This window comes from Micropterus salmoides, unplaced genomic scaffold (genome assembly GCF_014851395.1).
Source record: "Micropterus salmoides isolate LMB-PRFRI ecotype aquatic unplaced genomic scaffold, ASM1485139v1 Ms_hic_scaffold_4, whole genome shotgun sequence".
Lineage (NCBI taxonomy): Eukaryota > Metazoa > Chordata > Actinopteri > Centrarchiformes > Centrarchidae > Micropterus > Micropterus salmoides.
In genome coordinates this window covers 14062365-14083364 of record NW_024043372.1, presented here as the reverse complement: position 1 = coordinate 14083364, position 21000 = coordinate 14062365, and the positions used below count along the sequence as shown (strand labels likewise).

General features: G+C 41.5%; 1 protein-coding gene across 1 annotated transcript; it reads right to left on the bottom strand.

Annotated features, from left to right (window-relative positions):
- Positions 1–6632: 6632 nt before the first annotated feature.
- apcdd1l (adenomatosis polyposis coli down-regulated 1-like) lies at positions 6633–20179 on the bottom strand. The gene is made up of 5 exons (XM_038697601.1): positions 19909–20179; positions 19642–19788; positions 9795–9978; positions 8656–9175; positions 6633–8261 (listed from the first exon to the last, which is right to left on the bottom strand). Exons 2-5 carry the CDS (start codon positions 19724–19726, stop codon positions 7488–7490), a joined length of 1563 nt encoding a protein of 520 aa, XP_038553529.1. The 5' UTR covers positions 19727–19788; positions 19909–20179; the 3' UTR covers positions 6633–7487.
- Between the last annotated feature and the right edge of the window lie 821 nt (positions 20180–21000).

The window sequence follows — 21000 nt, the reverse complement described above, 5'->3', positions numbered from 1 at the left end:
GAAGAAGAGGTCAAAGAGGCAACAACTGACATTTTTTGTCTTGACCAAGTTGCCAGCCAACCAGCAGAGACTCCAGGGATTCACTGCTTCTGGCCAAGAAATAGTCCGGCACAAATCTCCCTCACAAAACCAGAACTTTTTCTTAACATTTTGATTTTTGCACAGACTAAACAAACAAGAGCTTTAGCCTCACTCATTAACACTCAGATTCACTCACTCAAATGTTGTTGTCTTTGGACAGGGACTATTTATCTCCGCCTCTTTCCAGTCTGGATGCTAAACTTAAGCTAACCAGCTGCTGGCTGTGGCCTTATAGTTAATGTACAGACATCAGAGTGGTGTCAGTCTTCTCATCTAACTCTGGGCAAGTATTTCTCCGAATGTTGAATTATTTATTGTGTAAACAGCAGTGCAAATCCTTCACCTCAGACTGTTTTGCTCCATTTCCTTTAGCCCTTTTGTTTTGTTCTATATTTGTGAGAAATTTAATAATAATAGCATACATGTATTTTTTTTGAGCTGGTAAAGAGGGGCCCGGGCCTCCAGGATCCCAAACATAACACCAGGGTTTAAAAAGCAGTTATTCTATGATATATTCATTGATGAAAGGGTCCCAGATCACAGCACACAAATATTGCATCTTACAAATCATAGGAAGGATAATGCAATGGTCAAAGCTAAAATTGTGCTTTAAAAAACTGCTTAGAGGAGACCTTACATTTTTCCTTGACTTTATACTGCAGTTTCCTGAACTGCTGGTTCTTATTATTCCTACTGACCACAAGGAAATTACATCAGACACTGATCTCTGACCCTTGCACAGGACGTCTTCTATAGGCCGCAGACTGTTTAATCCTCTGTCCAGAGGCTTTGATCCATAATCATCTGCCCCGCTCCTGCCCTGTTTCAGTGAGTCTGGTCTTCATTCAAGTCTGTACAATAGACCTTATGTCTGGCAGCACTTTGACGTTGTAAAACTTATAAAACATTTAATTATGCATCAGCCTGACACACTTCTTATTCTTGGTGTTAACTGTGTGCCATGATCACTATTGGCACCGTGATGAGTAGGGGTGGTGATGGCACAATGGATAAGACTATGCCTTTGGCGAGAGAGACCTGGGTTCAATTCACCATTGTGTTCCTGAGCAAGACACTTAACCCCTAATTGCTCCAGAGGCGTGCAACCTCTGACATGTATAGCAATTATAAATCGCTTTGGATAAAAAGCGTCAGCTAAATGTAAATGAGTATTGTTTTACTCTGTTGTTAAAATACACAGAGAAAACAATCCATCTCCTGCTTCATGGACAGGTTTTACATATTTGGCATGTTTATATATATGCCCTTAATTTATTTTCCTTCTCAAAGTTGCACTAGTGAAACAAAATACTCTGCACGGCGTAGTTGTTTGGCACATAAATAAGCCAAATATCATGCAAATCGTCTATTTACAAGAGGTCCCTGTAAGAGTTTTGGGGCCATAACTGTTTGAAAAGGACTTGCAGCGTGCCAGAAAGGTTGGAGGCAGAACAACTGGCAGCAAGGGATGCAGTCTGGAAGGATCGGCCTGTGGCGGATCTCTCCAGCACAAACCTTTTCAATCATTTCTGTGATCTTAACCTTAGAACAGAAACATGACCTGATTTAACAAGCCACCAGAACTGACAGATAATTCTTAAGGGGAAATATTTCTGTCAAAATGAGCCCCAATGGCAACAAATATGTTGAAAAGGTTGTCTTATACAGGATGATGTACGTTCATTTTGTTATACAACACTGTGTTGCAAAATGATAAATAAATCTACCTTTATAAATAAATCTACCATGTATCTGCTATGTTTTTATGTGCTTTCTAGGATCTGTTGTGTCCTGCAGTTGTGGGAAGTAACTACATCAAGTACTGTTTTGAAGTATTTTTTCTTGTGTATTTCCATGTTATGATACTTTATACTTCGCCTCCACAACACTTTAGATGGAAATATTATGCTTTTTACTCCACTATATTTATTTGACAACTATAGTTAATGATTACTTTTCAGATTAAGAGTTTATATAAAATCATGACAAGATGTACAGTGCATGCATTGTTCTAGATTTCCACGTAGAGTCCCCCTTTAAACTTCTCAGATGGTTTCAGGAGGTCCAATTACCCAGTATTTCATAAAAAAAAACATAGGAGTGAAAATTCAAATGAATATGTTACATTATTAAACTTTTATCTGATGCTTTTATCCAAAGCAACTTAAAATTGTTATATAGGTCAGAGGTCACACACCTCTGGAGCAACTTGGGGTTAAGTGATTTTCTCAGGGACTCATTGGTGGAGATGTCACAGTGTAGAATTGAACCTGGATCTCTCACACCAAAGGCATGTGTCTCATCCACTGTACCATCATCACCCAAATGTATGTCATAGAACTTTTTCTTCTCTCCTGTCACAGGACTTATCTCATGACTTATTTTGTGACCCTTTAGATGGGGGTTAACCCGTAGGTTGGGAACCACAAGACTAAACATCTATCCATCCAGCCATCGTCAACTGTTTATCTTGCATACAGGGACGTGGGGGGCTGGAGCCAGTCCCAGCTGACATCGGGCAAAAGGCGGGGTACACCCTGGACAGGTCGCCAGTCCATCGCAGGGCCACAAATAGACAGACGACCACTCACATCCACACCTAAGGACAATTTTGGTGACACCAATTAACCTAGCCTGCATGTCTTTGGATGGTGGGAGGAAGCCGGAGCACCCGGAGAGAACCCACGCAGATATGGGGAGAACATGCAAACTCCACAAAGAAAGGTGGGTTTGAACCCACGACCAGGACTAAACAATCGAACTGTAAACAAAGTATTTAAAAGTAGCTATAACACTAAATTTGCTACTTACAAATTAGTACATTTACTGAATTGAGGTACTTGTACTATTTCCATTTTATAGTGAGAGCTGTAGTTACTGGTTATATACAGTAGCCTATTACTTTACTGTTTGTACTTTTACTTTAGTTGGATTTTGAAGGACTTTTAAGACTTTTATCTTTTACATTGTAGTAAACGAAATGACTACTTCTTCCACAGCTGGCGTCCTGAGAGATGAGGCGTTCATTTTGGGAAAATTACGTGCTGGAATGTGGTGTTGGACAGGCGGGATCAGTTCAGTAGTTGGTTAAGAATATGAGCATGAGGTCATGACAGCAAGGAGCCCATTTTTTATTTGGCATGAGATCAAGCAGGAAAGTGCGGTCGCTGCCCCGTGCTGCAGCTCTGTGGGCAAAACACATCGCTTTGTTCATTTGTCCCCGAGCCAAGAGGACACATTTTTCAATAGAAACTCATTTTATTCTACTGAGCCAGCCAACCTATGGCTGATGTTATCTTTTATGGGGCAGCTGTAGCTTATATTCTTATAGAAATAATGGGCTTTTCTTAACAGAGCCTGAAATTTGAATGAGTGAGAGAGGCTGGAAGTTACCCATACTACTGCAGTGATGTCATCTCAATGATGTGTGTATGTGCATTAACTGCATATGCAAGATTTTTATGGGAAGGCAGGAGATGGGACCTCTGCTGTACTTTCTATTGCGTCTCTGTCCAAAAGCAGCACTGTTTCTTTCTTTTACCAGAACATTTGTCAGACTAAACCACCAAACTGTTTGTGGTTTGGAAACTTGGTTTAGCTGAAAGGAAACTCCTTAGAGCTTGTTTTGTTTTCCTTTTTTTCTATAGGAACATTCTTCCTAAAGTCGTATTAAAAGGTTTGCTGTTTTATGGTCGTAGTTCAGAGAAGGCTAAAGAGAGTCAAACAACAAACTCAGCTAAAACCTTACATGTGTTCTAATGGCCAGGGTGGACAGCTTCGCCATTTTTGCTTTTCCCTCTTGTACTTGTGGCCTTGAAGTGTTTCCTCATTACATTTGTTGCTGGACTAACATAGTTTTGGATGGCTTTTACTTGGTTTGATGTTTACATACTAAGTAATACAAATGCCACAGGATCATTTTGTCTTAAAGGAATATATTGGCATTTTGGGAGATACACCTATTTACTCTCATACATGAGAAGATCGATACCACTTTAATATCTGTCTGTTAAATATAAAGTGACAGCAAGTAGATGTTATTTTAGCTTGGCATAAAGACTGGAAACAGGGGGAAACAACTAGCCCGGACTTTGTTTTTTGTACACGCCAGTTTTTGTATGGATTAAACAAATGAGATATAACGTGTTAAGTAGTGAGCTTCAAAGATGCTGGTAGATGGATTTTTTGCCTGTTTCAAGCAAATACGTTTACTGTCCTCAGAGATCCAGATTGTTTTAGATAGTGACTCAGAATATACCTGACGTTAACCAAAACAAACTCATTCAGAATCCGGTCATGCTTGCTTTTCACATTACTAACTAAATAATGTCTGTGTTTTATCTTTTTTTTTTGTTTCTGTTGTTCAGTGGATGCATTCAATAAGCTAATAGGCGTGATTGCTTCCACATTGGCCCTGCACTGCTCTCTGCCTTGAAAGTCTCTCTACTTCATGGCGCCCAACAGAAACAGCAAACAGACTCTGAAAAACTGTGCTGCCCCTGGCAATCCTCTCGGTCATCATTACTAACCTTAGTAGATCCGTATCACTGCTGCTAGATTCACTAATGACAGATTCTGCACATCATTGTTCAGATAAATGCCACTCATTCACTCAGTTCGTGTGCTCTTTGTGTTGTCTTGAGGGGGTTACAGACCTATATTCTCCATCCAAGCCTGAAAGATGACCTCATGGGTCTAGCAGCTGCCATCACCATTCTCGCAGGAGTTAATAGGAACAGCATGTAGCCTCTGGAAAGGACTACCTCTCTCTTTTTCTTTCTCTTTCTCTCTTTCCCTTTCTCTCCACCCACTTGAAATGGTAGAGAGTCAGCTAACAACATTTTGCCTTTATTATTATTTTTGTATTTTTTTTACTTATTTTGGGGACCATTTTTTTTCTACTCCCTCATTTCCTCATTTTAACGCTGCATCACAGACGATAGCCTACTATGCAGAATTGTGTAGCCTCTGAAAAATTGATTTCAAATCTTTAAGTGGCTATAATCAATAATTTTATATTAGCCCACAGGGAATTGTCTCATGGCATTGTTTCTTGCTGTAGGAGGCAGCTGTTTTAGCGAAGAAGCTATAAATAAACAACTGTACTCTACCTGCCCATTATCAAAAGGCATATAGACAGTTACAAGAGAATGACTATTGGACTTACATTCAGCAGGTGGACAAAAACACTCCAAATTAATAATAGGAAACTCCTCAACTGCTGAATGTGTAAATATGCAACTCTTCGCTAACCTTATCAACTTTATATTCATTCAGCAACAATTAAAGTTAAAATAAAGAAAACAACGTTGCTATTTATTGAGAGTTTAAAATTCAAATGCTGCCTGCGGTCAGTTTGTAGAAGCAGGTGTCAGAATTTTACAAATTACAATACAGGATATCTCTCCGTGGAGTGAGATGCTTCACTTGCTTCAGTCATAACACTGAAAACCTGGAGCTATATATATGTTCCTCTGTTGTCTCCAAACTGCTGCTGCTCTCGGCTCATTTATTGTCAGACCGACTGTGGAATCTATTTTGTTGGCTGCCGTCTGTGCGTTCTCACCGTGCATCAAATCTGATATCCTTCTGTGTATTTTCAGCAGTTGGATCTGCACTGGAATGCCTTGTGTAATGTGTGAGCCATATGACAGTTATTTATCAAACGGCCGTACGCTCACCCACTATCTGGGCTTTGAATCAGACCACAGTATGAACAAGAGAGAGGACAAAATACAGCTGATTCTACAGTCCCAATTTTCTGTTTGGCTCTTGAAATAAAACAGCAGCTTTGGGACACACCACAAGTAAACTTTTCATTTTTACGTTTGTCGGTCGTTCGTTCCCCCACTTTGGTCCCTACTGAAATATCTCAGCGACTACTGGATGGATTGCCATGACATTTTGCAGAGACATTAATGGTCCCAAGAGAATGAATCCTACTGACTTTTTCATTAGCACCACCATGAGGTTCACATTTATTGTTTTGACTGACATATCTCAACAACTATTGGATGGATTGCTGTGAAATTTGGTAGACTTTCTTTCCAGGAGGAATTGTAAGAACTTTGGTGATCCACACACATTACTAGTAACTATTCAATTAGTTACTAGTAACAATTGATTAGTTACTAGTACTTATTTGTTAGTTACTAGTAACTATTCCATTCTTACTAGTAAGAATTCAAACAAGTTACTAGTAACTAATTAATAGGTACTAGTATCTAAATAATTATAATTCTAATAAAATGAAAATAGTTACTAGTAACTATTCGAATCTAGTAACTAATGAATAGGTGATATCTGAACTGCAGCGCCCCAGTAATTTCAATGGTAAAAATCTGTGATTGGTTACTAGTAACTAAAAAATAGTTACTAGTAACTAATCAATTGTTACTAGTACTAGTAGCTTTTAAATAGCGACTGGTAAGTTTTAAGGAATAAATGTAAAAATGGCTTGCCATACTTACCTGTGTCTAAGTACAATCTCACAGAGCTGCTATGGCTGTAGACTCTTAGTCTTGTTTGAAAGACTAATTAAACACAAGATGTTATGAAAAGCTATTTTTAATACAAATAGATAATCGCTTCTTAAATGGTGAAACTAAGTAAAACATTAGACCAAAATATTCCTCTTATTAAAAAGCATTGCATAAATGGTTAAAATAAATATTAATTTGATTTGTTTAGATTGACTGCTGACAGAAAAGCAGACTAATACACAAGCTTTGAAAGAGAATAGAGACAAAGCAACATTTTACACAACAGTGGCATCTGACCAATGAACATGGCAGCTATTAGAGTGTTGATTATACATTTCTCTGCTTTCCAGCTTCTTTTCTCTCCAGTATGTTGAGAAAGCAATGTTCTGTACAAAGTGCATTAGTTATACTGCATTTTGGATGAAAAGGAGCTCTTGTGTGGAGTCGACAGGAATGTCCATGGCTTACATTTTGACGTGGAAATAGCTGATCCACATTTTCACACTGTGATCTTGATTTGTTATAATAGCATGACAAGAAAACTGTATTTATCCAGAAATATTAAAAGGAATTAAACTGTGAAGTGAGAACATCTGATCATTATACAAAAAGAACATGGTTTAATTGAATATATTTTTACATACTAAAATGATGGCAGTTGCATATACATATTGATGGTTTATATACAGATTAGTTTTAGGTAGAAATGCAGCTGAAGTAAAGAGTCATCAAAGTGAACCTACAGGCAGCATCTGAAAGACAGATTTAAGAAATTATTCAGTTCTCCTGAGTGTCTCATGATTTTTCTTGACCATCACACATGTGGTCATCATCATATGGAGGAAGAGTGAAAGAAAGCTGCCAGAAAACAATGTCCATCAATGACTTCAGCTGTGTAACAGGCTTAATTCATGAACAACGTCTCTAATAATCACAGAACCAGCTGCACAGCACAGATCCCAGCACCAGTAACACCAGCTGTGCCAGTCTCTCTGTCCCACTGGCTTCTAGCTGGACTTGCTTGCTGGTAAAACCTGAGCCATAGCCATGTGAAGGCTGTGTCTCCCCCCCACTGCAAAGCACCATTGGAGCCTGAAAGGAAGTGGGCCTCCTCTGTGGTCGGTCTGGACTGGACCCATCAGCCGGCCTCTCACCGATGAACAGCAGCAGGTGTTTCCTGTGGTCCAGCTCAGTCTTGAAGAGCTCATACTCCTTATGTGGCAGTTTGATTCCCAGCAGGGTGCACCCATCTGTGGGGGTCAAGTCCTGCTCCACTCCGACCGCCCAGCCTCCTGCCTGACCACACTTTCCTGGCCTCGTCCCATTTAGCAACTTCGCTGTGGGCTCCTCTGCAGCTGTGACTCTCACCTGGGTGACCTTGAAGACAAACTCAGTGGCCCCTGAGACCTTGGTGGAAGGGTTTCCCTGAGCATAGTGACCCGAGGCTCTCAGGGTGAAAGTGGGCTGAGAGCAGGCAGGGTCCGAGAAGTGTTGGTAGATGCCCTCCCATGCGTGCTGGTCGGGATCAAAGGTGAAGTGTCGGGTTAGGAAGAGGACGTTGGGACGGGTTTCGCAGCGCTGGCTGACCCAGCGGCCGGCAAGAGAGAGAGGAGCTGCAGGGCTGCGGGGCAACACAGGGGGGCGCTGCTCTGAGGAGCGGTACACCAGGGCGCACACAGGGCAGGGGTGGATGTGATGCTGCAAAGTTTAAGGGAGAAGCAAGACTGCGTTTTAGGGCTGCAATTGATGATTGTTGTTGAAATGGGATGAAGGAATAAATAACATTTTCCAAAAAATAAAGATTACACTGATCAAGATTTTTTGATACTGTATGTATATTGTGGAAACAACATACAATGTAATACTACTACTAACAAAATAACAGGTGTGAAAATGAGGGTTTGTGAGGAAGACTGAACATTTTCCACACTCCCTGAAACATCAGTTACAGTTGAGCTTGCAGGTTTGTTCAGTGGCTAACAGTAGAAGATGTTTGTTGTATCTCTGCCCTCACAATTGATCGTCCACATTCTTTCGTCTGATCAACTCTCTCTGGCAAATAGAAACTGAAAAATACACAATAATGTCTCACCATGGCGTTCTGCAGTGGCTGTTGGTACCCTGTAGGTCTGTACTGAGTTCTCTGTGTCCAGTCAGTGTGAATATCCCCTAAGAACAGCTCCTGGACCTTCCCTCCATGGCTGTGGTGCTGCGTTTCCACCCGTATCAGTCCCATCTCCATCATGGAGAAGCCCAGTGCAGCCAGACAGCCCCTCCCTGCCCGGGTGTTGTACAGCTCATACAGCTTCCCTGGCACCGCTCGTCCCAGGGTCAAAGCCATGCAGGTCGGAGGCAACCTGGCAAGAAGCCTCTGTTTGGCTGCCAGGCTGTGCACCACGATACCCACCTTGCTGAGGTGGTGCTCAGCTTCAGTGCCACCCCGGGTTATCCAAGAGGCTTGGCGCAGACGAAGCTTCCCCCTGACCATCAGGGAGTAGGCTGGGTCCTCACAGCCGCTGTCTGTGTAGTAGTGTTGCAGGGCTAGGAAGTGACGGCTGGGGTGAAAGGTGTAAGAGCGTGTAAGGAACTCTGGACCGGGCCTGGCTTCACATCTGAACACAGAGGCATGAAATAGTTAAAATCAGAGCTGTCTTTCACTCTTTTGAGCTACATCTCAGTCACGTGGGCAAGTCAAGTTAGTCTTCATAAGCCAAAAACTACAAGTACTTCAGGTCTCTGAACTGAACTGAATCTATTATATGGTTTAATAATTAAACCTGCATTCACTGATTTATGGCCACTAGGCAGCAGTGGAAAACATGCTGTGAACACAACATTGACATATTATCACCATAGAGAGTTGATATGGCGAATGTGTTAGCAAACAGTTGCTTATTCACACATCCAGCAGGAACGAAGCAGCATTTTCATTAATTTGGAGTCATGTTTCTGGTCACCTGATTATTTTAAGTCCAATATTCACTTTCTTTTAGCTCTGTGTTTGGTCTCTACCAACTCCTGAGGGAAATATCTGAGCCTTTAGCAGCTAAATGCTCCACCATGTTCACTAGCTGGTCGCTAACTCTGTCTGTCTGCCATTTAGTGATGAGCAGATACTGTACGCTATTTTGTTTGAGCTTTTTTGCTGCAAACAGCTGCTTGCTGCTGTGCTGGGAAAAAAACTAAAATAGAGTAAACCAAAACATTAATGTCACAGAAAAAAAAATTCACCTGGTTGACACCCATGTGCCGTCCAGCCTTGGGGGGATGTCTGCTGTGATTCTCACTCTGTCCTGTAAGTGGCGGTACTGACACTCCTGCTCCCACTGCAGGCTCTTACTGAGGTTGGAGGAGGAAGTGAAGGAGGCTGTGGGCACCTCCCAAAGTTTACTCCCAGTTCCAGCCACAAACACAGCTACAGAGGAAGGGAAAGTGAGTAAATAATCACAGTTATCCCATCAGATAACACAGAGGCTCCATTACACTTCATTTAGATTTCCAGGCTGATTGAATGTGGATGTAGGAAATGGGAACACCAAAATGGTTAAATTCAGAGATGATTATCTGCCTCCTTCATCAGAAATGAAGGGAACAGATAATAGCCATAAGGGAATATTCCCATCTTCTCCCTGTTACATCTGACCACAACTCTGGTTGACTGCAAACAGCTTCAGGGCTGTAATTTTGCTAAATTTTTCATGTAATGAGTGGAGAGTGGGCGCTATATAAACCATACGTAGCTGTGAATCAGGACATTTGGCCATGGTGCAGACAGGTTTGGCTTATCACAGCCTGCAGCTGCAACACATATGCCTTGTTTTGGTTTCTTGGAGGCAGGAGGTGTATAGGTAATTGTGCATTTGTGTGCACATCAGCACCTGCCCGACTGTATGCTCTTTGTATATATGCATTTCTGTCATCAAGACAAAGCAAACAGCGGGTTGCTGACAGCAGCAGGACAGCTGAGCCAAACACATCTGTTGATAATATGGTTCTAAAAACACTTATAATGATGAATGTTCTCGCATGAGTTTGACAGTTAAGTTAATCCAAATGAAAGCATTATTCACTCTATAACATTTATTGATCTGACACATGCACATCTGCAATATGTCTACCTGTCATTGGTCATAACCGCACTTTATGCTCTATCTGTTTGTTGCACAGAGATGTGTGCATTGTCGACACAGCAAGGGGATTGTTTTGATTACACCCTCATGGTTGCAACGTGAGGAAACCCACTGGGGACTGTCCTGGCAGTGTGTGCATTTTTCTGTGTGTGTGGGGGAAAATGATGGCTATAGTTTCATCATCCCAAAATAAATGTCAAAAAGCAAGCGGGGTGAGTTCTCACAGATGCGGCCATCTCCTGTTTGACTTTTTCTCTTGTTTTCCCCTCGCACTAGTCCACTTACTTTTATTCTTGATGGTGAATTGTTGTTTTTCCATTTTTATGTTTTTTTGGAACGGATGAAACACATTAAATACACCCATCAGCCGTAACATTATGACCACCTGCATAATTGCATAGGTCCTTCTTTTGCCGCCAAAACAGCCCTGACCTGTGGAGACACTAGACTTGACGTCACTAGACCTCTGAAGGTGTTCTGTGGTACCAAGACTTTAGCAGCAGATCCTTAAAGTCCTGTAAGTTGTGAGGTTGATTCCTCCATAGATCGGACTTGTTTGTCCGGCACATCCTACAGATGTTCGATTGGATTGAGACCTGGGGAATTTGGAGGCCAAGTCAACACCTAGGTCTCGTTGTTGTGTTTTTCAAACCATTTTTGCTATGTGGCAGGGCACATTATCCTGCTGAAAGAGGCCACTGCCATCAGGGAATAGAGTTGGACCGGACCACACGGGCCAACCTTTGCTCCCTACGTGCATCATTGAGCTTGTTGCCGGTTCACTGCTCTTCCTCCTTTGGACCACTTTTGGTCAGATGCTCTGACCAACTTCTTTAGCCATCACAATTTGGCCCTTGTCAAAGTCGCTTAAATCATTACATAATGAGATAATCAGTGTTATTCACTTCACCTGTCAGTGGTCATAATGTTATGGATGGCCGGTGTATAACATGTTAAAAAAGTTTAGAAGTGCTGGGAAGCGCATATTGTTAAATTTAGGAAAAAAACCAACTGCTTTCAGTCTATATGCTAAGCTAAGATAAAGGTCAGCCGACTGTAGCCTTATATTTAACAGACAAATATGAGAACAGTATCGATCTTCCCATCTAAGAAAAGGTTGAGTTTTTGCTTTAGGTCGGCGTATCCCACTTGCTTTTCCCTCCATTTCCTTCTCTCTTATTCCCTCTTGCTCCCCTTCATCCGTAGAGCTCTCGCATTCTTTCTCTCACTTTCTCAACTTTCCTCAGGGTCATCTGTGGTTAGACAGCTTTATGGGTGTAATCTCACACCACTTTTCTCTCATTTGACTTTAGATTCACTTGGGGAGAACATCACCTGTCGAGCCTACAGTTGAGCTGGGAGTTGGTTGTTGAGCCACACATGAGTCTTTTTTTCTCTCATGACCGAGCAGATGCAGCTGAAGGAAAATGGGGAGTTTTGAATGGAGCGTGCATGATGTGGACTTGCCGATGGTTTTTTTTCTGTAAAAGGTTCCAAGATGGCGGATAAGTGAATGCCGTTTATTGACCTTGTTAGTGTCAGATATTTTCTGTTCCCCTCACTCCTGGAATGCTTCCCATATGCTGACCACAACCACAGACACGTGTGCAGTGCAGTCATTTCCTAGCATACCTCCACCTGACACACACCCACACACACACACTCATACACACACGTAGAGCTCGGATTGTTTGAACTGTACAGTTACAGACCACAAAACCAGATTTAAGCTCGAGGCACATTTTTCCTCCTTTAAGCAGTCTGTCAATTTGTTGATATGATTTATACTTATTTTTCCTGTCACAGGCATTGAAACATGTTTGCAATTTTTCCCATGCGGTGATGTGTTTGTTTATGCTCAATGTCACTGCAGCTGGCTAGGGAACCGGGTCAGTCGGACCCAGCTGCACTCCCATGGGAGTGCTTGGAGCAGAAATACTAATCAGGATTAATTAATTTCCACTGCATCTTGCAAGTCATCCAATTGGTCTGTTTTATGTTATTCACCCTTTGTAGCTGCATGCAATATGCTGCCTAAGTGGTTACTCACACACTGTGCAACAAATGGACAGAGAGGCATAGTATGTGATGTGGAGTCATTTTGGTTGCTATATTTGAGTTTCTGTTTTTGCCAAAACATTTCTATAGTGTTTCTTGAGGTCACTTGTCATTCAGCCCCTTTCCCTCTCTTGGATCTCATTCCAGTTGGGCATATGGTTGCATTTACTAAAAGAGTACTCATAAAAGCAGACCTTAGTAAAACAAAATTGCTCATCGTGGGTTTTTAAAAGTATTCTACAAAAGAGCCTATTCCAACCACAAGTGAGGCGATGTTGTAATACATATGATAATATTCAACCCCCATCTCAATTTGGAGGAGATGGGGGACCATTTTAGTTGATTCACTTCCTACACAGGCAGTCAGATATCATTAGTTCTACCCAGCAATGGTTCCCACTGATTTATTTTTCCATTATGATCCCTAAACGTCCCCCGATGCAGTCTGCACCTCTCTGTCACAGTTTAGTGCTTAGTGCATCTTTCGGAAAGAGATTTCATGTATTTTTATCAATAAAACTCACTTTAAGATTGATTTAACTCTATTAATAATATCAATGTCCTCTATTATATTGTGATATACTGTTTCTATTATTTTGACATGCTCATTTATAAAAACGAGTTTAGGCTAACACCTGTCTGTGTTCAGTTCAACAGCGCCGCAAACAACGTCCTCCAAAATTACTGTGTACTGTATACTTGTATACTGTAGTTTTAACAAAAAGGGATCATGACCTATAGTAGGATTTATTGCAGCACTGTTTAAGCTAGTTTTAGCTAATAAACTGGCAACCTATTGCACATAGGTTTGTCTAGAAAATGTTGCAAAATGCTTGTTATTAGAATTATACTGGGGTCAGATATGAAAGCTTATTGGAAAACAGAAATCCAACTTATCATTGACATCTGTGTGGTGAAACTGACAGTAACTATGGGCTTCATCCAGCCTCCTAACAAAAGGATAGCACAGGCAGAAATGTATGTAGTGTAACAATAAACATTTACTAAGATTAACTTTGACTCAACCTATGTCACTAACCTGTGTGACTTCATAGGGGTAAAGTGTCAACACATTGCATGTCAATAGTTCATTAAAGCATCATATCCAATAAATAACACACAACTATTCAGTGAGCTCTTTCCACATTAAAGAATATGACCGTATTTTTTAAATGATTTATATTTGTAACAGTCAGCTGCCCATACAGCATGAACATTTAAACATGTTTTACTTGCTGTAATCATTCATTCTCTTCATACTGGCCTTTACAACATCCATGTTTAATTTTCTTTATCCAGTGTGAGAGATGGGGGACAAAATCTACTGCCCTTGTTTTTTGCAAGAATGTTTTCAGAAGTGTATCTGAAGCTAATATAAGGCTTCAGAAGTCTGAGTAAGTATTTTTTAGCCAGAAAATCCCTCTTTGGTTTACTATCCCTCCGCTGCAGAGATTCACTGTCCAGGAAACTAAAAAGACTTTTCACTTGATTTGTCTAACTCAGACTGCATAAGCCTCATATTGGGTTCGAGTAAACTTTGGAATACATTTTTCCTCAGCCAGTGGATTTTGTCTGTATGGCCTGTAATGGCCTCTATGAACAGAAGGAGCCTGTTTTGTGTTCATATAGGAATGTTGTTTTAAACCATCGTTTAAGGAGAATGAGAAAGAATCAAATCAGATTTGGTGATTGCCACAACAACACACAAATACAGGTTACAACCAGCTGTGATAGCTAATTTTTCTCATGAGGGCCAGGGCTGGTATAATGCTGATTGACAGCGAGATAGACCAATCGATTTGTGTGCAAGCCTTACTTAAACCGAGGATGGGAAGCCTGTGCTCAGCTGTGACTAATTAAAGCCACCTTTTCTCTCAGTCTTCCTGCCGTTCAGTATTCCGCAGTAAACCTGGCATCATTGTAAATAGCAGCTGAAGAACACAGACATGACACACTCATCCCCCAGGTTGTCCTCATGCAGTATTGCAATTCCCCCACAAGGGGTCAGCACAGCAGACTGTGAACTGCGTGTGGTCTGGAGGGTCAGTCTTTCATCACCACCAGCACTGCCACTGCCACCGGCCTTCACTTTAGCCGACTGACGACTGGCCAAAATAATATTCCTGTCTTTGAGCTCCCATATTCATCCTTTTTACACACACACACACACACACACACACACACACACACACACACACACACACACGCACACACACACACACGCATGCACGTTCACAAAAACACACTGCACACATTGATTTACAGCACACTGCAGAAGGGATACCATTTATAAAGGACCTCCAGGCTGCACTCTGTTTGTTTGTTTGCATTTGTGATTACGGTTTGGCAGCCTTTGCTCTCCTCTCTCATGTCTCATCCGCAGCGCCAAAGTCAAAATACAGTTTTATGTGCTTCTTTATTTGGAGCTGTCCTGTAAAAACAAGAACCAGATCCAGGCACTTTTGATTCAGGGCTTGCAGGGGGAATCAAGTGCTTGACGTTTTAGTCAACCCTGTGCTTCATTCATTGAAGAGAGACGCCTTTGTTTTTTCATAGCTGCTTCTACTGAGGCTTTTAATGGAGAATCATTAAACCTGCCAAAGTGGACGCAGTGAAGGTGAAAGAAAATAACTATTTTGTCCCAGAAAAAATGTTGTTGGTGCACTAAAATGATGGCAAAGCAGGACCAATCCCTCCATGTTCCAGTATTTTTAACTACTTCCTCATGTGTTTCCTACTTTTTTATTTTTACAACATCCTCGCCCACATTTCTTTCAGTGTGGTTACCCCCAGTGTCATGTAAAGCTCTTTTCTCATCTCTCTTTGCCTCAGTGTTGCAGAACAAAACCCTCAAAACTGTCCCTGAAGTACCCGTGCCCTCCTGGCTCTCCTCCCCTCCACTGATTACTGCTCCCCTCCCCTGATGAAAAAGCCATGATGTTTACGGCTCATTTCTCCTGGATGGATTTCAGATTCCTCTCTTCTTTTTTCCGTCTTTGTTTTTTCTCTCTCTCTCTCTCTCTCTCTCTCTCTGTTTGTGTCTGTCAGTGGTTGATGAGGTGAATGAAGCTGGTCAGGAGGATGAGGGGTTGTAAGAGGGTTGGATGAGGCGCCTTCATGCGTTAGAATGACAAGATTAGTGAGGTGATGCTACAGTAGCTCAGAAACCCTGCTCATTCCACATATGACTGCTGCACATTATTCACAGTTCACAGCTGCTTTTTCATGCTCTCTGAACCGCTGAGTTGTCCTCCAGATTTTGGATAGGTGTTATAAGACTGTGATTCCCAACTCTCTTTTTGGCTTGTGACCCCTTTGCTAGGAAGGGATATCTACATGTAACCCCTCAAGTCCAAATAAAACACACCAAAAATTTCACAACCCCTTCACAACCCCTTGGAAGGATCCCTACTCTGAGGTTGAGACTACTGTTTTAAGATACTAAATTAGTTTTCTAATGGGAATCTCACCATGCACAGTAATACAAAATAATTCCCTTTAAATTATCTACATTTTTCCTAATAAATATGACGAGCTTCATATTCTGTGCAGTTTTCTGATTTGCAGATTCTTCTTGTTTTTCTAGTTGGAGGTCAGCATGCACAAACATAGGCTATAAATATCTCACTGACCACAGCCAGGAACAACTGTTTTGTTTTTCATTCATACAGTGGAAGCCATTTTAGATGTTCTGCAGCTCTCTTGTTTAAATGGTTGAACTATTACTTACTATTGCAGATAAAGTTCACTGCATTAGGACTATTCTTAATATTAACCTCTTAGATTGCATTTCAGCTCAGAAACTGTTCTGGGATAAAACAACAAAAATAAATAAACAAATGGAATAAAAATGTAACTATATTATTTTACTAAATACTCAACAGCAAAAGTAATTTGTTACATTACTCGTTACGTTACTTTTGTTATTTTGTAAAATGCCCTAAACAACTCCTAAGCACCCAACACATATTCTTTATTTAACACATGTTGAAAAAGAAAACAAGACTTTTAACAAGCAGCCTGCTTACTGTTTGGAGGTATTTACTGACCATCATCATCACAAAGCATGAGCATGATGCAGAATATACACGTCGATGCAACAAGAATTTTTAAACACCTTTTTTAAAAATAATTTTCAGAAAATGGAAACCCATGCATGTGCACATCCAAAGGCAAAACAAAAAATAACTTTGTGGGATGAGAAACTGCATTGCTGCATTTTCAGCAGCAACAGAAGCACAGATGGGTGAGGTGGGCTGATGTGAGCGCGTCTCTGCAATAAATATCACTGACATGCCTCAAAGTGATACCATACAGTCTGACACAGATTGTGGCCAACATTTGATTAGACTCATCTCACAGAGTGTGAGATGAAATGAACATCCAAAGTTGTGTGTTACAGGGATCACACTGCTGTAACAAGTTACTAAGTGATGTGTTACTGGCTAGCACTGTCAGAGACTGAGGATGGCTTAAAATTTACCAAGGCCTTATTGCTGCAGTACTCTTTTTTACGTAGATTCTGCCTCTCTCGCCTCCCTCCACCCTTGTCGCCAAAGCCAGGCGAAGGTCAGGTTGATTTAGAGGTTTTCTAAAGAACACAAGGTCTGTTGTGTTATTCTAACCCTGAGTACCCCGTTCCTTTTTGGGGGCTTTAACCCCAGCATCTCATAGCGGTCTCCCGGGCCAGGAGTATCCCTCTGTCCCCAGGGAAGTGCATGGATGACTACTGTTGTCTTTTCATCACAGTGTAAGCTGGTTAATCCAGTGGCCTCGTTTATTTAGACAAGGGATCTACAGGCGTTTGCCCAGTGGACGCTGCTGCCAGTTCCACTGTGGTTAGCAAACTCTGGCTCCTATTCACAAAGCAACAACACACACATCGTCCAGCTGCATCTCACACCCTCACCATGAGCTGCCACATCAACCAATATATCCACCCACTCCACCATTTTCTGAACTTTTAATGTGCTTTCACGTTATTTGGAAATCGGATTATGTGTTATTAGACAGTCGAGAGAATTCCTGATTATAATAGCACCTGACGTGCATTGTGGTGTCCCTTGTGGACAGCCAAGGCAGTAAAGATGTAGATAGCGGACAAGGGAAGTTGATGGTCCGTTGATGTTTTTGAGCTGAGATTACATTGGTTTCACCTTAATCCAAAAGCTCGGTTTGGAGGCGTCTGGGGAGATCCGGCCGGTGGCTGTTTCACACACTTGGAGAGGTTTCAAGTTGGAACAGGGCTGTTACAGGCCGAAACTGTAACACTGCATATACATTTTAACTTGTGTGAATATTTCAAGGGTTTTGCTGTATGGTAAAATGAAGCAGTGATAGGGTGGGATCGCAAAATGTTCCCATCCAGTTCAGTTCAGTTTAGAAAGCTCAGGAAAAAACAGGAAATTCTTTCGGCCAAGGATCCACCAGACCTTATCCAAATATTCACTGTGGTCCCTTCCATTCAGCAAATTGGTCACTTTCATCTTCTGCAAACACTCCATCAAGTAAGGCAGAACTCCAAGAAATGAGTATTTGTGGCTTTGAAGGTAAAGTTTGGGTTGAAGGGTTGCTTAGAAAATTATAAACGAGAAGTTTAAAAGAGTCGCTCAAAAGTCAGGTATCAATGTTTGTCCACTCGTCACACAGTTAGTACAAAGTATACTGGCTTGGGAAGCTTTTCAATCACAGAAATCACATTACACCTGTCAAAATTCATCTAAATACAGATGTAATGGTTTGTTTTATTTAATTTTATCATCAGTCTCTGCTCTGTTTGGATTGAAGAACTGCTCAGCTTCTTATGGCATCTGTTTACCTCGCCTCTCCTGTCTCCTCTAGACTAGACTTGAGCTGTAAAAAAGAAAAACAATTCACAGATACCAGTCAACCACTAAAGCAGCTAGGGATGGAGGGAGGTGTGGGGATTGGCGTTGGCTTGCTGGATGATGATTATTAACTGGGCAGATGCCTCCTCCTGTCTGTCACTTGCCGCTCATCACCCTAACCAGCCCTGATGGCCAAAATGCTGCAGTTCCGTGATCGAGGCTGCGGCAGCTGGACAGTCAGCTCTGCACAGCAGCCTGAAGTAAGGTCAGTAATGGCTGTCTCCTGTTATTCTAACCATTAACATAATGGCAACATTAGTTCCAGGGCCACGCTTCCCTGCTCCTGGGGAACCATTGTTTAAAGGCACCATCCAGAGCTCTTTTTTTAAGGCTGACGCTTTGAAGACACAGAGGAGGAGAGGGGGGACACAGACTGGCTATTCATAAGTCTAACATAAGCATAGGTTGTATTTTTATTTTTCAAAGTGCTGATCCACATGTTGATCTTTGCAAATCATTTGAATTATGACAAATTACATAATAACTTCCCTGTAATTATGAGTTTGTCTGTAATAATCTCTTCCTTTTTGTCACTGTGCACTGCCATGTGTTTTTTAAGACTTTTCTGCAAGTGTTCAGCTGATTTCTCACATGAGAGAGCATTTATCTAATTTTTTTTCATACAGGAAAAGCTTTGGATTTACGGGGAGGAAATCTTTTTTTTAATCAGATTCTATTTGCATTTACGAGTTATTCTCATACTTAGTAAAAATAACTTAAAAGGTAAACTTTTTGGGACTCAGACCATGTGATGTGTGAAACACCAGCATCAGTTTAAGCTTTCTTAAACTGATCTTTAGCTTCAAAGATTTGATGAAAATCAGGTTTGAAAAAGGAGTCTTTGTTTGAATTTAATGAGATTAAATCTTCACAAATTCACTGGACAGAAATCTATGGATTTATTGGAGTAATTTAATGTAAACTACATGTTCAAAAAGCTGTTTAGACCGCTGGAAGACTTAAAAAACACAATGTCATCCTGCCGAAAGTGCCTGAACTCACCTTGCCACAGCCACAGCAGCCAGACTCCACTCAACAGGTGACTGAAACGTCCGTTTGACATGTTTCCTGCTTCCGCACACTTCATTCACACACTCTGCTCAGAAAACAAACTTTGATCCTTGGGAAATCCAAGACACAGAGAGGCTCCTGTCAACAAGAAACGGTCATCTAGGATTTCACCATGACACGAGCACATATATGAAAAGTCCGGTAATCCCTCAGATAAAATTCTGGTCTCCTGTTTAGCTTTGTCTCTTCTTCTTTTACCTCCACTTCTTGGCTTCCATGGTCCGATAAGAAAGTCCTCAGTTGGAACCACACGCTTCATGCAACTTCTCCACACTGGTGCTTTCCTTAAGTTTGCAAGAGGGAGAGTAAAATGCTCTCTCTCTCCTTCTCTCTCTCCACCCCCCCTTCTCTCAATCGCACACACGGTCGCCTCACTACTGTGCAGCACTGTGTATCTGTTCCACTCAGTGCATGTGCAGCGAGTGTGTGTGTGCATGTGAGCAGGAATAATTTGTGTATGTGCACTCCAGTCTGGCTCTTATAGTTCTGAGCTGAGAGGAGGAAGTAAGAGAAAGAGATGGAGGGAGGGAGGGCAAAGATAGAGAAAGTTTCTGTGTGTGTGAGTGTGTGTGTGTGTGTGTGTGTGTGTGTGTGTGTGTGTGTGTGTGTGTGTGTGTGTGGAGGAGGGGGTTTGAGCTTCAAACTTCCTAAAGTGAAGGCTCCGGGGAGCTTTTAGAGCAAGGTGCAAAGGGGCAGTGGTGAATAGGAGTTAACACTGCAGCCAAAACGCTACACCACATCTGATGATACACCCAAAATATAACAACATATTTGCTCACATACTGTACCTCTGGTGGTATCCAGCCATGCAGATAGTTTAATTTATTTGTCTTGTTTTTGAGATTCCTGCCTCCACCCCAATTAAATTGAGGTGAATGGAATATGTTGTGTTACAGCTTTTAAATTACAATTATTAACAGTGTTAATAAATAAGAGTGGTTATGTGTGTGCTACAGTTATAAGATTGTTTATTCAGTAATGACTAGTGTAAGGGATTACAATTTGAAATCCAGTGATTGCAGTTAGTAATCGCAGTCATGCTCTGTTACTTCAACAATTTGAAGGTCATCTTGTTTGTTGTTTTACTGGGGGGTTGATACCACTTTGCTCTCTCTCTGCGTTCAGTAGAGAAACTGGTCTGGGATGTGTTAGCTTGGCGCCGGAGCTAGAGGTGTGGGGGAGTGACTCCGAAGTTATCTTATTTACATTTTGTGTCTTCTTAACTTGCTGGCTTGCCAACATTATCCATTTGTAATCCCACATTCAGGAATCACCTGGATCTAGCCAGTA

Bases quoted from the DNA above. Each gene is read 5' to 3' on its own strand.
- apcdd1l (XM_038697601.1), bottom strand. From the start codon at position 19,726: ATGAAGTGTGCGGAAGCAGGAAACATGTCAAACGGACGTTTCAGTCAC. The intron at 9,979-19,641 runs GTGAGTTCAGGC...CTTCCTCTGTAG, and splicing joins GCTGCTGTGGCTGTGGCAAG to CTGTGTTTGTGGCTGGAACT. The intron at 8,262-8,655 runs GTGAGACATTAT...TAAACTTTGCAG, and splicing joins AGCCACTGCAGAACGCCATG to CATCACATCCACCCCTGCCC.